Below are 17,048 nucleotides of genomic sequence, written 5' to 3'. Positions count from 1 at the left end.
AGCTGCATACATCTCCACCCGTAGCCTCCAGGCACCACGCCCCTCTTCACGTCCTCCTCCTCCTCCTTATCCTCCTCCTCCTCCCCTCAGGCTCCTGTCACTTACTCTCACGCACCGACTTCAGGTTTCACATTTCAGTCCGAGCCGAGGCTTCTCTTTTGGCGCACGTGAATCCGAGGTGTCGGTGTGGTGATGTGTTGCCAGCTGTAGCAGCAGCAGCAGCAGCACCAGCAGCAGCACCAGCAGCAGCATGTGGAGGGCGACTCTAGTTTTGTGGCAGCTCTCGGCGCTGGCTCGGACGCTGTGCGCTCAGGGTGAGGACGCCGCCGAGGCCATCGCTCCCCAGGACTGCAGTCTGGACTGCATCCGACAGGTAAGCCGCCTCTCGCACCTGCGTTCACTGAGTTGTTTTCTCCTTGCCTCATCTTTCTGCATGAGTCAGAACTTGTGAAATATCACCGGGCCGAGGTGGTGTTAAGCAAGCGTGCTGACTAATATGCCCTCGCTGATGGCATTGCACAAAGGTTTTGGTATTTACTATATCTTCTTTCTGTACAAAGCCAGCTGTCTTCCTCCTAATAGCACAGGAGAGACGTAGCCTTTTAGTGTGTCATTTAACTCGGGTTAAGTAAGATGTGGCACAAGTTTCAGCTTGTTTGCTCGTTTAAAATCTGCGTTTTTCTTTTTTGACTTGTTGAGTATTTGAGTCTGTTTTCCAGCTTGGGTGCAGTCGTCAAATATATGGAAACTGACGGCGTCGACAAGAAAAACAAGTTGATTTTAATTAAGTTAAAAAAAAATACCTGGATGAACATTTCACAGCTAATTACATGAACTGGCTGCAGATGAGTCGGTTTAAAAAAATAAAAGTCGTTAAAGTAAAGATGAACATTCACCGCTCTGATAAAAAAAGACTGTGTGTGCAATTAGTTCAACAATTTAAGCCTAACATTTCTCATCTGTTTATTTTTTTTGTAATTATACAATTATTGCCACTTTTAATTGCATTGTCTGTTAATGGGTAATTGTCGGAGTTGATTTATAGTTGCACGCTGAGATTCTTACATTTGTCAAAGTAAAATTGCGAAAAAAAACTTGCAATGCTTAATAAAAATGGCAATATTGTGGAAATGTTCTGATTTTCAGGCCTGCCCTGCGTTAAAAACAGGAATAAAGTCAATGTGCACATCTTCTTTCGAGAATAAAATGTGACGTAAGTCATGCCACAAATGATATATAACCCAATTAAGGCACTACTTGCATGAATCCAACTTTAGGTTCTTGTTTCATTCTGTTGATATAAAAGTAGAAGTGTTTTTACAAAAGGTAAATTAGATTACATTCAGCTTTCACCTCATGTAACCTGAATCGTCATGTAAGGCGCTGCAACCCCTGTGAAAGGACATGGAGAGGAGTAGAAGTGGGAGGTTTGGTGTGTTCAGGCGCTGCTGCAGATGATGATTCTGGCTCAGATGAGTCTGTGGGGTGGGTGGGTGGCGGGGTGGTGGGCATTTGGACAAAGCATCCTTTTCAAGCTGTTTATTGTTAAATTCCATACTTTCTTAAACCGTGAAACCGGAATCTGGAAAGATTTCAGGAGCTTTGTTGTGTTGAAACTGACAATGAGAACATGCTTTTCTAATGTTTCCCTCCGCAATAAAGTCTCGGCATTAAAAACAGATGCACGGGTCCAGAGAAACAACTTCTGTCAGCGAACCCAAGTCGGTTGTCGTGTCTGCTGATGTCAAGTTGAAGGTTACGTGCGGCAACGGTTGAAATCCTCCGTGGGTGGGTGGCACAGATAATACCATAAATGTTTGGATTTAGGCAGAAGGAGTCTGCAGGAAAAGGCCAAACCGAGTCCTGAAAACATTACAAACGACACAGTTCTGGTTTAAATCTGGCCCCGTCTGCAGCCCACAAAACAAAGAATTGTCATTCTGCTGAAAGAAACGTCAAGCAAGGAAAGGAAAACGTTTAACTTTTAAAGCCGAAAAGTCTGTCTCCTCATTTAACACGGCAGTAAACACACCTCCTGTTCTGACTTCTTTTTTTAAAACGTTAAGCTGACGCCAAGTTAAAGATTATCATGGGATTTTAAGAGGACTAACAAAAGGATTAGTGTTAAATCTTTAATATGATGATTTTATATCTTTTAAAGTTAAATACAGGGTATTAATGTTTTACTAATCATTGTATTAAGTTTTATTTATTCATTATTTGACTCTTGTCAGTTTAGTTTTTAGTCTTCTAAGCATAGACTGTATAGAAATATGGACGATGCCTCCCCACTAACTTTTTAGTTTTAAAGTTACTTAAGAACAGTTTTCTGAAAAATCTGATCATCAACGGGTCGACTTTTATGCGTTTTCTTTTAAAAACCGTACGTTACTCACATAAAACGTGGTCAAACGTGGCTCCCAGCCTCTGGGTGGTGTCCCCCCAGGAGGCCGCAAGACAAACGCGACGGGTCCGAAGAAGTAAACAAACCTGCAAAACGGAAGAAACGTACCTCGGCCACGGCTGATCACGATTTCGCCAGTAAATGACGCAAGTCGCTGTGGAGTATTTATTTTAAGATTTAGATCCTTTACGTGTCCTTCGCTGACAATTACGTCAACGTTCACTCTACAGGTTTTTCTGGTAACGCCTGAACCCAAGAAAAGATGTTTTTTTTTTTTTACGTCTGTTTACTGAAGAAAGCTTATATTCGTGGAGGCTCCTTCCGTGGATGTTTCTCTCATCTCACGGCCACTGAGAGATTCATTTTTTTGCATTTTATTTGTGGTTTTTGTGTGCGTATGCGAGCATTTGTCTTGAGCGAGACGATTGCGCTCTCCCGTCAGCTTGCGTGCAAGCGAGCAGTTAACATACTCTCAGTTCAACTAGCATTGTGTGAGCCATCAAACAGTCTCTCTCTCTCTCTGATGCCTGAGGCTAACGCTGCATTTCTTCCCTCTTCGTTTTCTCCACCTGTAAGTCGAGTTCAGGTCTCTAAAAAACAAAAAAAGAAACCTGCAGGGTGAGTCGGTGGAGGGATTACTCAGGCCCTCCAATAAAGTAAGAGCACCAATATAACAAACACATAATAAAAACTCTTTAATCACAGCTAAAAGGGATAGAAACAGCATCCAGTTGGTTCCTGTGACTGATATCTAGGTATTTATGGTGTAATTAGTGTTGCTATTTTGCTAGTTAGTTCGGTTACAAGCTTCATTTTAATGAATTTAATCAGAGGTTAAAGAATCCTTTGGTGGAGGTGCAGACACATCTGCTTTTTATTTGTTTTATTTTATTATTTATTTTTTATTTATCCACGTTATCTATTTTTTAATTAGGCTTTGTTTTAGATAAATAAATGCACGCAAGTAAAAAGTATAATATTGCTCTAGTAAAATTATAAAGGTATATACGCATGTAAGAATGAAACGGATTGGATATGCAAGTGCCTCAAAAGTGCGCTGCAGAATGCGCAAATCTACATAAATAAAGTTCTCATCAACGCGTTCAACACGCGGGTTTTCGGGTTCTTTCTTTTGTACGCGGCCTGCGTTGTATTATCTAGATTTATGGCTCCCCGTAAACCAAAGCTGACAGTGCTGTCATTACTTATACAAGACCTGATCCGTGATGACTAAGTGTGTGCAGATGTTTGGAATATCTCGAAGACCCTCTGTCGACTACGGTGGCCCTGAAGTGCAAATCACAACGGCAAAAGCGAAAACACAACGGCAAATCAGAAAACACAACGGCAAAAGCGAAAACACAACGGCAAAAGGGAAAACACAACGGCAAATCAGAAAACACAACGGCAAAAGCGAAAACAACGGCAAAAGCGAAAACACAACGGCAAATCAGAAAACACAACGGCAAAAGCGAAAACACAACGGCAAAAGCGAAAACACAACGGCAAAAGCGAAAACACAACGGCAAATCAGAAAACACAACGGCAAAAGCGAAAACACAACGGCAAAAGCGAAAACACAACGGCAAATCAGAAAACACAACGGCAAAAGCGAAAACACAACGGCAAAAGCGAAAACACAACGGCAAAAGCGAAAACACAACGGCAAATCAGAAAACACAACGGCAAAAGCGAAAACACAACGGCAAAAGCGAAAACACAACGGCAAATCAGAAAACACAACGGCAAATCAGAAAACACAACATGCATTTCGTCTACAACTTAATGCATACCAGCTGAACATGAGCTCATATCACACATACTATACACCATACCATCTTCTCCTACATAGCATATTTTCTTAGGCCTCCCAAACTATCACTCCCAACTTCAAGTCTGCTGGTCCTGACACTAATATAAACACTTAACCATCTGGCCATCCGCCAGAATCCTACAAGAATGTTTTTCTTTTAGAAGTCAATATACCTCACTACCCTTTCCGTTTTGGTTAATGTCGTTGTGTTTTCTCTTTTGCCGTTGTGTTTTCTGATTTGCCGTTGTGTTTTCGCTTTTGCCGTTGTGTTTTCGCTTTTGCCGTTGTGTTTTCGCTTTTGCCGTTGTGTTTTCTGATTTGCCGTTGTGTTTTCGCTTTTGCCGTTGTGTTTTCTGATTTGCCGTTGTGTTTTCGCTTTTGCTGTTGTGTTTTCGCTTTTGCCGTTGTGTTTTCTGATTTGCCGTTGTGTTTTCGCTTTTGCCGTTGTGTTTTCTGATTTGCCGTTGTGTTTTCGCTTTTGCCGTTGTGTTTTCGCTTTTGCCGTTGTGTTTTCGCTTTTGCCGTTGTGTTTTCGCTTTTGCCGTTGTGTTTTCTGATTTGCCGTTGTGTTTTCTGATTTGCCGTTGTGTTTTCGCTTTTGCCGTTGTGTTTTCGCTTTTGCCGTTGTGATTTGCACTTCAGGGCCACCGTAGTCGACAGTTATTCTGCCCGTTTCATGGTCCTCATTAAGGATGCGAGAGCGGCTGTTTTTGCTCATGGCTTGTATTTGAAATGTTGAAATATCTCTCTTAGGGGTATTCTGGTTTCACAAAAGCCACATAGAGGAGGAGAACGTGTTCAGTTAATTACTGTCGTTATTATTTAACTGGGATATTAATTTCCCTGTTCTTTCTCTGTTTGGTGTGTATTTCTCTCACAACATTTGAACCACTGACAGGAGAAGTGAATAACGTTGACCATCTTGTGACAATCCAATGTTCTGCTGGAAAACTTCTGGACCTGGCATTCATTGGTGTGGATGTTACTTAGACATGAAGCACCCACCTAAACCAGACCAGGCACCCCCACCCCATAGCAATGACACTCCTTGATGGCAGCAGCCATCCCCAGCAGGATGCAGCCTGACACACACATACAAACATTTTAGGAACAACTAAAAAAAAACATGAAGAACAGCTCAAGATGTTGACCTGGGATGATCCACAGAGGCCCCTCCCCTCAAAATATTCTGTTCCCAGACACCACAGGACACCCTCAGAAGGCCCATGCCCATTCTCTGCTGAGCCCTGAACAACTATAACTGATTGTTGTGCCTGTGAACAGTTAGAAATGCTCTAAATGTACAATAAGTGTCAACAGTATAATCCTGTCACACTTAAATGCAGGATATCCCTGTGAACATTAGTTAGTGAGATGTAATTTAACAGTGTTCTACATGTTAAAATGCTCCATTTATACCCTGTACTAAGATGTTGTGCATTTAGAGCAAGACTGCCAATTAATAAAAACATGTAAAAGTAATTGTCTAAATCTAGAAATGGGTGCTACATGGCAGTAGCACCCATACGTGGCAGTGTGCTGTAAGCCCTTGCAAATAAACCTCAGATATATATCTCTTGTGAAAATCACAACTGGTGACTGTGCTGCCTGATCCTTTATTGTTCTTTGACAGGAAAATCTTTAAGAGTGAGGAAAGAATTAATTTAAAAAAAACAAAAAAAAAGGCTTGAAGGGGAGACTATTTACTTATATTGACCTCTGAAGGTGTGAACCTACGGCTTTGTGTGGTCGCCTGAAGTTTGAAAAGCTTTTTAAAAAACTGTCCCGAGAGGCATTTTACTTGTTTGTCATTTTAAGATGATCGGTTTATTCAGAAAAGGGAAATGGTACGACCAAAGTGAAAGTGTTTAGTTCTGGATCGCTGACAGGATCCTGTCAGGTCTTTGGCACTGTGGTGAGAAAGGATTTGCAACTCAAAACAATAATAGTACAAGTCCTAGCTTTCTTCCTAATTTAACCGCATCCTCTCTTTTATCAGGGGATGCACACAAATAACCATCAACATCTGGGAGCATGTATTAAATGGGCCATTTATATGTGTCCAAATTCACCTGACACATTCGCCGCAAACAACACATTTAAAAAGCTTTTGAGGCCTTATTTTCTCTCTCTCTCGCCTGCAGGGAGGACCTGCGTGCGAATACTGCAGAATCACCAGGACGGATCTCAAGAAGGCCCTGGGCTTGAACTCCATGGAAATGTTCGGAAGTAAGTCAGACACGGTTTGATTGTTAAAAACACAGAATCGGCTTCAAACGTATTCCAGCAGCACAGAGGTGTTTCTTCAACCTCGTGCCTCCGAGTCGTTGTCTTGTATGACTTTAGGATTAGCATCACGATTAGCCCAGATCTCGCTGTGTTTGCTGTTTGGTTTAGGATTAGCGTGCAGGCAGAAGAGCAAATTCACAAAGGGTATGATCCTTTGTTGTACTGAGCCCCTCTCTCGGGACATCTGACGGCTCGTGTGAAACAGGGCCTCCAGCTCATGACAAATATTTGTCTAACTTTAGTGCCACAACAGTGCTTTTTACTGTTTTTTGAAAAGGTCTGCGGCGGCTTCTCCAAAGGGCCTTCGTGTCAACCGACAGTTATTTTAAGACAAGTCAGCAGTGTGGCTCAGACCCCGGTCAAACCTCACAGTAATATCCGTTCTGGGTGATCTGATCACAGGTGTCCAGCTTTAAGTGTTCACACCTGGCATTAGAATGAGTCTCCACATGCGTCCCGAGCCGACGCTTCAGATCAGATCTCAGTTTTGCAGTCTGTACGCAAATGTGAATCATTTTGGACTTAGTAGCAGCAGCTGTGTCTAATGGATCACTGCCCACCGCTGTTTCAGAACCATGAACAGCTGTTTCTTGTGTGTGCGTCCTGACCATAGACTGTATATAAATATGGACGATGCGTCCCCACATCCTTGCGTTGGCCAAACAGACGCTATTTTCCCAGGGATACGAACAGTGCCATCTTGCGACTTCGGAGTCGGAGTCTGATCAGTGCGGTCCGAGAGCGGAGCCACGTGTAGCCACGATATTGATGCCCCGCCCACATTTCCTCCAGACTCCCTCGCGTTTAACCCCTTAACGCCTAGTGTCACGAATTCACGACGCACTGTTTCCGCTCAGACTGCAGCTGAAATAACGTCGCTTTGTGCACATTCAAAAAATTCCTAGGAACCTTTTGCAAGCACTAGTTTCTCGTAGGACCAGTCAGAGTGGTAAGCAAAAACACAAATAATTCATTTCTTTATATAATTGAAAAATCAATTCAGCCGTTAAGGGGTTAATTATTGATACACTCTGCTCTACCTTACAAGGAAATGTTGGATTATACACCATACTCATTTATTTATTTATTTTTTTACAACTCTCACGGGCCAACAGGATGTTTTATGGAGTAGTTGGCATGGCAACTAGCACTCGCCATCCTGTTTCTAGCGCGTCAAACAACTGACTAAAACGAAACGTATCCAAATAATTGACACTTGAACATGCATCAACATTGTATGAACTACCTGAAATGACAGGAACCATCCTTGAAAAAGATTTGACGTGTATTTTAGTTCAGCCCAAGTCCCGCCCACTAACATGGAGGGGGTGGAGCTTATGACCTATACTGCAGCCAGACACCAGGGGGAGCTCGACTTGCTTTGGCTTCTCTTTAGAGGAGCAGTTTCCGACGTCCATCTTTATATCGTCTATGGTCCTGACATGACATGAGGAGATGATACATATTTTTGAACAAGCTGTAAGTCTCACTCACTGAAAGCCCATGCGTTAAGGTATTACTTATTTATTTATCTTTGCCCTGATGTTACTTGTTTTAGAAAAGCTCAGATTATAACTGAACCTTGAAAACTCTTTGGTGATAAAGGTAAAAGTGAAGGTAAACCAATGATTATTGAGGAAAACCGTAACATCAGTAATTAGACATTCGTTAATTCTTGTTTAGATATGTAGTTAGTTAATGGCTACAAAGACAGAATATTTTAAAGGTCTCGTTACTAACGAACAGACATCACTTACGGTGCTTTTTTCATTTTCAGGTGATCATTTATAACAGTGTTACTTTTTCTTAACGAATGAGAACCCCTGTCGCCTTTAATGTGACCCAGGACCAATAGAATGCCAACAAATGTGACCCAGGACCATTTCCAAACGTGGTCTGAGATCAGATCGGTCAAATGTGTCCCCACTGGGTCCCGGTTGTGTTCACACCTGTACTTTAAGCTGGACACTTGTGATCAGATTGCCCAGTGCAAGGTCTGAACGGGGCCTCGGTCATATTTGGCTCGCACTGTAATAGCTGCAGCTGAATGGATTGTTCAGTGAAATCTCGTTCATGGTTCCAGGAGGATGAATCCCACATGCTGTGGCGTTTCCCAGACTGTAACCAGGAGGCTAGATTTGATTAATAACATAGATCGTTTATGTTCCCCAGGGGATGAAATGTAGTTTGTTTTTCTTTTTTTTCTGTTAGCCGCAAATTAGCAAATATTAGTATGCTAACATTAGTGACTCCAGCCTTACAGAGCTCAACCATATGTTTTTCTATCACATTAGACTTCCCGCTTCCTGATTCTGCTCCGTCCACAAGAACATATAATCGACCAGGACTGTCCTAAACACTTGACATGCTCATTGTTCCTCCTCAGGCTGTATTCCGTGGCCGTGTCTTGAACTATTAGGAGGCGAAGACCCCAAAATCTGTCAGCACTACGTTCAAGCACCAAACGAGGTGAAGGTCGAATTTGTGGACGAGCCGAACTCCGTATCTGACGCCGTCGTCGTCTCCTGGAAGCCCAGTTTTTACGGTGAGTTAATGTTGTCCCTCACGCTGCGCTCTGTGGGTGCAGTAGTTGTAAAAACACGTCTATAATTTAAGGTTGCCCGAAACTCGTTTATCATGTCGGATTCCTGTTACCTCCCACGCGGTAATTTTCTCACATCACAGCTTGACATAAACAAGATTTATTAAGGTTGACATTCTGACAAATATTTTAAAAGCTAAATCGGCCCGCCGTTGTGAGATTGCGGGATTCATCGAGAGGCCTTCGTCTGATCGCGATGTCCCTTTTGTGTTTTTGTGCAGGAATCGCCTTCCTGCGAGGCTTTCAGGTGTCCCTCCAGGCTCTGGGCGGCTCCAGCAGCGCCTGTCAGCTCTTCCTCTTCCACCGAAACCTCTCTCTCCCGGCGTCACATGCTCAGAGGGTAGGAAGGGCTCCAGGTCTTGGCTTCCCTTTTCTGTCTGGTGTTTTCTTCGACAGCATGGATTCTTGTCACGAACGTAGACAAATAACAAAAACATCTTGTAGACACTTTTTTTTCCCGTTTGAATATTTTTGACCAACAAGGGGATCTGTGACACTCTCCTTTGAAATTGTTTTAGTTTCTGGTCAAATTCCCGAATTCTGACTCTTTGATGATATTACGGCCTCTTCCAAACCTGAAACCGGAGCGCTCTGCGTGCCACGTTGTCTGTTAAAATACACCTCAGAAACCCAGGCACAGATCCTGTAAACATACAGCCATGTTTGCTGCATGCTAACTGAAGGACTGACAGAAATGAAAACCACGTTAACCACATAAGGGCGGTATTGGAGATTGTTGCCTATAAAAAGACACTTTCTGTGTTCTGTATTTAAACTGTGAGCCCTTAAAAACAGCACATTCCAGCCAAAATGGATTCCTTTTTGACTGGGTGACCAATGTTTATCATACATCTTTATTAGATTTATTAAATTATTCTTGGAAACAAACAGCACTCTGCAGCCTGCTACCATTTGTTCTCTTGCTTGTTTATAAAGTGTAATGAGCAGTTGGAAAGTTTTTGCATCCCTCGGCATTTCATAAAAAAAAAATAAAAACATCAGCAACATTTTCACTCTAGTCCTTAAAATAGACAAATCAAACAAATGGGACAGAAACATTAGACTTGTGTGTTTGTTCATCCAGGAAAATGAGCCAATATTACATATCTGGGAGGCACAATAGTAAGTGCACATCTGGAAAGTTAATTTTAAGGGCAAATTAGAGTCCATCTGTTTACAACTGTTTGCAGTCAAAGTAATGAGACGCAGGCGTCGCTCAGAGTTTCGGACTGTTTAAAAAACAAATTAGGGATTTGTCTGATCTTCACATGTCTGTGGAAGTGCATGGAAATTTCAGTAACCAGTAGCATCATTACAAAGAGACAGTCAGCCAAAATATAAAATATACAAAAGTGTATATAAAAAGATACAAAGTATGTAAATATATTTAATATACACTCTTTATATGTAAAATATACAATTTTATTTATACTTTGTATCTTTTCATATATATATTTATAAAATATACAAGGTATAAATAAAACACACAAAAGTATAGATACAAAGCATGTACAAATATATTTAATATACACTCTGTATATGTAAAATATACAATTTTATATATACTTTGTATCTTTTTATATACATATTTATAAAATATACAAGGTATAAATAAAATACACAAAAGTATAGATACAAAGCATGTACAAATATATTTAATATACACTTTGTATATGTAAAATATACAATATAAAAAAGATACAAAGTATATATAAAATATACAAGGTATAAATAAAATACACAAAAGTAGAGATACAAAGTATGTACAGATATATTTGATACGTACTCTGTACAGTATTCCCTCGTCTATCGCGGGGTTGACGTTCCAGACTCCCCCCGCGAAAAGAGAATCTGCGAAGTAGCGACCACATATTTATTTTATTATTTATGCTGATTTATATGTATTTATATGATTAATTATACTGTTGTGTATGTATTTTAAATAGGGATGCACCGAAATGAAAATTCTTGGCCGAAACCGAAAACCCGAAATTAAGAACCCGGGGCCGAGTAACCGAAACCGAAACACCGAAAGAAATTATTATGGCGATTATTAGTACCATTGCATTTATGGCTACGACTGTGTACTAACCAGGGGTCGCGTTAACCGAATATTTTCCGTCATTGACCGTTTTTTTTTTTAAATGTGACGGAAAAATCTGAAGGCCGTCCATCGTTTTGACAGATTGCAATTCACACCCCTGACCACTTGGTGGCGAGTGACCATATTAATTGGCTCTTGTCTGTCATCGCAGTTTGCGTTCCAAACATCGCGGAACCGATTATTATCATTTAAAAAATTAAAGTGACGGGTAAAAATAGATTATAACGGAATTTTTATGACCTTATCAGTCAAAATAACCGACAACGAAAAAGTCTAGCGCAACCTCTGGTACCAACCTCACTAAAATCAAGGCATTGCAATTTCATAAATTAATATTAATGTTTCAAATAATGAATCGATTACAAAATTATGAAAATATTTATTTAGCACATTCCAACAATATATAGCGAAATTTCCGCGATATAGAATCAGATATGTATTAATTAAAAACCCGCGAAGTAGCTAGGCCGCGAAAAAGTGAATCGCGAAGTGGCGAGGGAACACTGTATATATAAAATATACAATATATAAAAATATACAGAGCATATGTCCAATATACTAAATATGTATAAAAATGCAAAAAAGTCTGTATAAAATATACAAAAATGTACAAATATATTTAATAAATAAAATATACAAAATGTGCAGTGTATATATATAAAATGTACAAACGTGTATGTATAAAAAACATAAACTACATACAAAATATACAAAAATATACAATATACCCGAACATATATTAAATGTATGTATATAATAAGTTAAAAGACACGTTGGGAAATTTTACAGCAACAGCACTCGTCAAAAGTTTGGACACACTAACTCACTGAAGGGCGTTGTCTTTATATATAATTATCTCCTAAAATAAAACTGATACTGATATTGACTGAGGAAACATTTCAGGTTAATTAATCAGACATAATAGATGTTAAGCTGTAACGTCCTCCGGCTCCTCTTGTCTCTTCTCGTCTCTTCTTTCTTTCTTCTTTCTAAAACCTTTCTCTCCCCTTATCTCTAAAACCTGTGCTCACATGAAACCCAAGGTCTCATTGTTCTGTGCTGCGTTCCTGCAGGTGTACAGGTCAGACCCTTTCCCCGGCCTCTCCCTCGGGTCTCAGTATGCTGTTACGGTCATGGCTCTGCCGGTGCCCGAGGAGTGGGAGAAGTTCTACCACAGCAAGATCTTCTCAACGCGCTGTAAGACCCGTTTAAGCTCCAGGCTATAGATGATTATCTCATTATGTACTCGCGCGCACACACACACACACACACACACACACACACACACACACACACACACACACACACACACATACACATACACACACACACACACACACACACATATATATATAACTACGGTTTAATAGAATCTGACTCAGATTTAGACCTACAGTGCTGCTTAAAGGTATTTGTGTCCTCCAGAGTTTTCAGCATTTCTGCAAAAGAATGGCATCAAGAAAACAGACAAAGAGAACTCAATCAAAGAATTTAAGCAGAAATATTCTACTTGTGCATTTGTTTATTCAGGAAAACGAGCCAACATTACATGTCTGTGAGTTGCAACCAGGATTACAAGTCAATTCAAGTGTTTCCAAACAATTTACCGAAACTCGGGCGTCTTTTAGTCGCCCGTTTTGTCAGAAATATCAGGGATTTGTCTCGGTCCGATCTTCACAACACGTGTTTGTGGGAAGTATACATTGGCACGGACGAAGGAGCCTCGTGGGAAGCTCAAACGGTTGCGGAAATTCCTCCTGACATAACTGATCGGCAGTTACCTGAAGTGGTTCTTGTTATGCAAGTGGGCCCCAGACAAAAACAAGGCATCACGTGCTTTTGCAGCTCACAGATATGCATGAACGGTACGTTTTTCTTGAAGGTTAATATTTCTAGTTAACTTCTTTGTGTTCTCTTTGTCTACTTTCAGGACTTGTGTGTAAATCCACCAGTGTTTTGCGTGATTTTTATGCAGAAATGTAGAAAATTCGAAGCGTGCAAAGACTTCTAAGTGGTATTTATTATCCAGAAGAACTGACTTACAGTGAAGTGTGTTCTCTCAAACCTGCCTGATCTAGAGCATATATAATAACGCTGACATTTATGGTTTTGCAGCCTGTGCAGAGAAGAATGGTCTGGAGCAGTGCAAAAAAGGTGAGAAAAAAGTTCTCAAATAACTTCATTATTTCTTATATTAAGATCACTTTAACATTTGTAAGTGTTTTGTATTCTGCTTTTAGACTGGTACCCCAAACACATAGATGTGCACCAGGACGGGGCGGCCATCACTGTCACCTTCAACCTGGCTCCTCCAGACCTGGACATCAGAAGCTACTTCTCGCTGTGTTACGCAAACGGCATGAAGAAATACACCGACATAACGCCTGTGAGGGATTTTTTTTTTTAATTTGTCGCCGTTCAGTGCATTGATTGAGTTAATAATTGTATTAATGTCCGTTTAATTTCCCCTAGAATTCCACCAAAAACAAAACTCACCACAGCTACCAGCTGGATGACCTCCAAGAAGGAACCAACTACACCTGTGAGGTAAAAGACAAAAAACCTCAGATGGCTTTGTGTTTAATGATAAAAAGAACTGAATAAAAGCTGCAGTGTTTAATATACACCCATCAGCCACAACATTATGACCACTGACAGGAGAAGTAAATAACATTGACCATCTTGTGACAATTCAATGTTCCACTGGGAAACCTTTGGACCTGGCATTCATTGGTGTGGATGTTACTTAGACATGTAGCACCCACCTAGACCAGACCAGGCGGGGGTGCCTGGTCTGGTCTAGGTGGGTGCTACACGTCTAAGTAACAATGACGCTCCTTGATGGCAGCAGCCATCCCCAGCAGGATGCAGCCACAAAACGCTTTAGGAACAACTAAAAAAAAAAACATGAAGAACAGCACAAGGTGTTGACCTGGCCTCCAAATTCACTAGATCCCAAACTGATCAAGTATCTGTGGGATGATCCACAGAGGCCCCTCCCCTCAAAGGCCCCTCTACTTAACAACATTGTGTTTCCAGACACCACAGGACACCCTCAGAAGGTCCATGTCCATTCTCTGATGAGTCACCACAAGGGAGACCTGCACAATATTAGGAAGGTGGTCATAATGTTATGCCTGATCGGTGTATTGGTGTATACCGCTGAATGTAAGCAGGCTTTTCATCTCGGCTCACTTGGAAAGGAAAACCGAGCTAAAAGCAGAAGATTGTGTGTAATTCAGTGTTTGCTGGTTATTCTGTCGCTAAATGGCCCCAAAAAATTAAATAATCACTTGATGTTTGTTTAATGTCAAAATGTCCAAGGTCAGAAATGCTCAAAATGATTTCTTGTCACAGATCGCAGCCAACGAGGTGGATGCAGTGAGGAAAACGTTTAATATCCGAGTCACGGACACTCGCAAAGGTGGGGGGGGGCGGCTGTTTTGTTGCTTACGTTTTAACTAATCATTACGTATTAACGGAAGAGTAATGATGTAAATGTAGAGTCTGTGTGCTTAGTGCATGTGTGACCAGTGACATCAGTCCTCCATCCTTTAGAGCAGCGGTGTCCTTTTAGTTCAGGGGCCCACGTACAGCCCACTGAAGATAACAGCATGATAACCTTAAAGCACTTAATGATCTATCCTTTTTCAAAACATTAAAACTGTGCGACGCCTAGTGGACATATTTAGGAATAGCAGCTACTTTTAATGTTCTGTTTTTTTAAGTGTGTTATGCTCAAAGGTTACATCCAGCATTCAGTTTTTAATTAGACTCTCTCCTCATTCCTCAGAGGGAGCCTCGGCGCACTCCGGCGGCCCCACCCTGGCTGTGCTGCTTCCGCTGTGCATCGCCGTGGTGACCGCGCTTGGAGCCGTGCTGTTCGCTCTGGCCAGGAGGAAGCCCAAGTTGTACATGAAGGCGCTTCAGATAAAACCAGGTGCGAAAGACGAAACCCCCGAACGCAGCTCCGCGTGATTGCATCTGATTTCAGTAGGGAAACTGAAGTTTAATTTTTGTTCTCGTCACCCGCTCAGATATTATCAAGCAGCATGAAGAGAGCGGCACTCCTGAGGAAGTGGTGTCGTTGCCCAGGAACAGGCCGACCCCTCCTCGTCTTCTGATCTGCTACAGCACCCGCGACGGCCCCGCTCACGTCAAAGCCGTCCTGCAGTTAGGGGCCTTCATACAGCAACACATGGCCACTCAGGTACCGGACGGCTCATCTCACGGCTTCATTCGCACCACGTTTCTGCAGCATTTGTCCATATATTATTATTATTTCCTTTTCTTCTCAGGTGTTGCTGGACCTGTGGGACTCTCTGAGCGTGGCCGAGGAGGGCAGCATGGCGTGGTACTCCCGGCACATCCAGGAAAGCGACTTCATCTTGGTGGTTTGTTCCCGAGGCCTCAGCCAGAAAGCCGAGCCTCCAATGACGGAGCAGGAAGACGAAGACGAGGACGTGGGGTGCAACATCTACAGCTCTGACGCCGCAGTTCTGCTCGTTAGAGATGAGGTGGGCCGAGCCAAGGCGAGGGGCCAGGACTTGTCCAAATACATGGCAGCCGTGTTTGAGTACTCCGAGGAAACGGACGTCCCCGCCGAGCTGAGGCTGGTGTCTCTCTACGCGCTGGCGAGAGACTTCCCCCTGCTCTTCTCCCACCTCCACGGAGTGTCGCTGCACAGGCCCGGCGGTTACCTGAAGATAAACCACATCTCGGAGGAAGGCTTCACAAAGGTGGCGTCCGGCGCCGCTCTGCAGGCGGCCATCGGTGAGGCCGGGGCGGCGATGAAGGCAAAAAGGCAGCCCTCTGTGGAGGGAGGGGACTAATCGGTGAAAATCCGAGCAACCTCGAGTGAAAATGAGCTGAAGGGAGCAGCCCTTCCCCATGTGCCCTAGCAGGTGTCCTAGCTATGTCTCGGGGACACTGCAGTTGCACAGACTATGCACTACGACGCCTAAAATGTGTGAACCTGCAACATGTATGCTGCGTACATGTGTGCACAAGAAGGATTTTATAAAAAAAATAAATAAATAAAAAAGCATCCACTGATATGTGTAATGGACAGAAATACTCTTTATATACAGTATACTGATATTTTTGCAATGTCCTATAAAAAAACAAAAACAAAAAAAACATTCAGTGTAATAAAGAATGTTTTATGTAAGCACTGTTATAATCTCATATCATCTTAGTTATTCTGTGAGAACGTTGAAGTACATAAAGAACATTATTTACATACGTACGCTGCTTTTTTTTATTTATTTGTGCGCATATCTCATGTAAGAATGGATTCACAGGTCCTGTCATTTTTTATTTTTTGCAACAGTTTGCGTGTATTTGTCTTTGTGCACATAACCGTCTAATAAAGCTATATTAAAGCAAGCTCTCTCTGGCTCGTCGGATGAATCATGTGAAGTGTTTTTTGACAGTTGTGTGGGGAATTATGCAGAAGACGTTTGAACTAAATATCAACCTAATTATTAATTAAAAATTAAAAATTATTAAAAATTAAAAATTATTAAAATGATTACAAATTAAAAAAATGTAAAAAAATTTTTAAATTATTAAAATGTATTAAAATTATAATAATGGATATGATATTGTTTGAAAATTTTGCTTTATATAATAAAAACTAGAAATTATTTACAATAATTCATGATTGGACCAATTGTATACAATTTATAATAATAAAACTTTGAATTGTTTACAGTAATTCACAACTTGAACCATTGCATACAATTTATAATAATAAAAATCTATAATAATAAAACTATAAATTATTTACAATAATTCACTATTAGAACTATTGTATATAATTTATAATAATAAA

The 17,048-nt window shown here is 41.3% G+C and overlaps 1 protein-coding gene across 1 annotated transcript; it reads left to right on the top strand.

Annotated features, from left to right (window-relative positions):
* The first annotated feature begins 114 nt into the window (after positions 1-114).
* Positions 115-16,594, top strand: LOC311494591 (interleukin-17 receptor D). The gene is made up of 12 exons (XM_084553700.1): positions 115-373; positions 6,362-6,446; positions 8,893-9,051; positions 9,330-9,448; positions 12,286-12,409; positions 13,328-13,366; positions 13,453-13,598; positions 13,685-13,759; positions 14,570-14,636; positions 15,006-15,152; positions 15,250-15,422; positions 15,511-16,594. The coding sequence occupies exons 1-12, from the start codon at positions 251-253 to the stop codon at positions 16,042-16,044; spliced, it is 1,791 nt and encodes a 596-aa protein (XP_084409826.1). The 5' UTR covers positions 115-250; the 3' UTR covers positions 16,045-16,594.
* Positions 16,595-17,048: the final 454 nt, after the last annotated feature.

Source organism: Chelon labrosus, assembly GCF_963514085.1.
Source record: "Chelon labrosus genome assembly, chromosome: 10".
Lineage (NCBI taxonomy): Eukaryota > Metazoa > Chordata > Actinopteri > Mugiliformes > Mugilidae > Chelon > Chelon labrosus.
This window is presented reverse-complemented; position numbering and strand designations above follow the sequence as displayed.

Excerpts from the sequence above, each read along its gene's own strand:
- LOC311494591 (XM_084553700.1), top strand. The coding sequence starts at position 251 with ATGTGGAGGGCGACTCTAGTTTTGTGGCAGCTCTCGGCGCTGGCTCGG. Across the intron at positions 9,052-9,329 it reads CTGGAAGCCCAGTTTTTACG|GAATCGCCTTCCTGCGAGGC; the intron begins GTGAGTTAATGT and ends GTTTTTGTGCAG. Across the intron at positions 13,599-13,684 it reads AATACACCGACATAACGCCT|AATTCCACCAAAAACAAAAC; the intron begins GTGAGGGATTTT and ends AATTTCCCCTAG.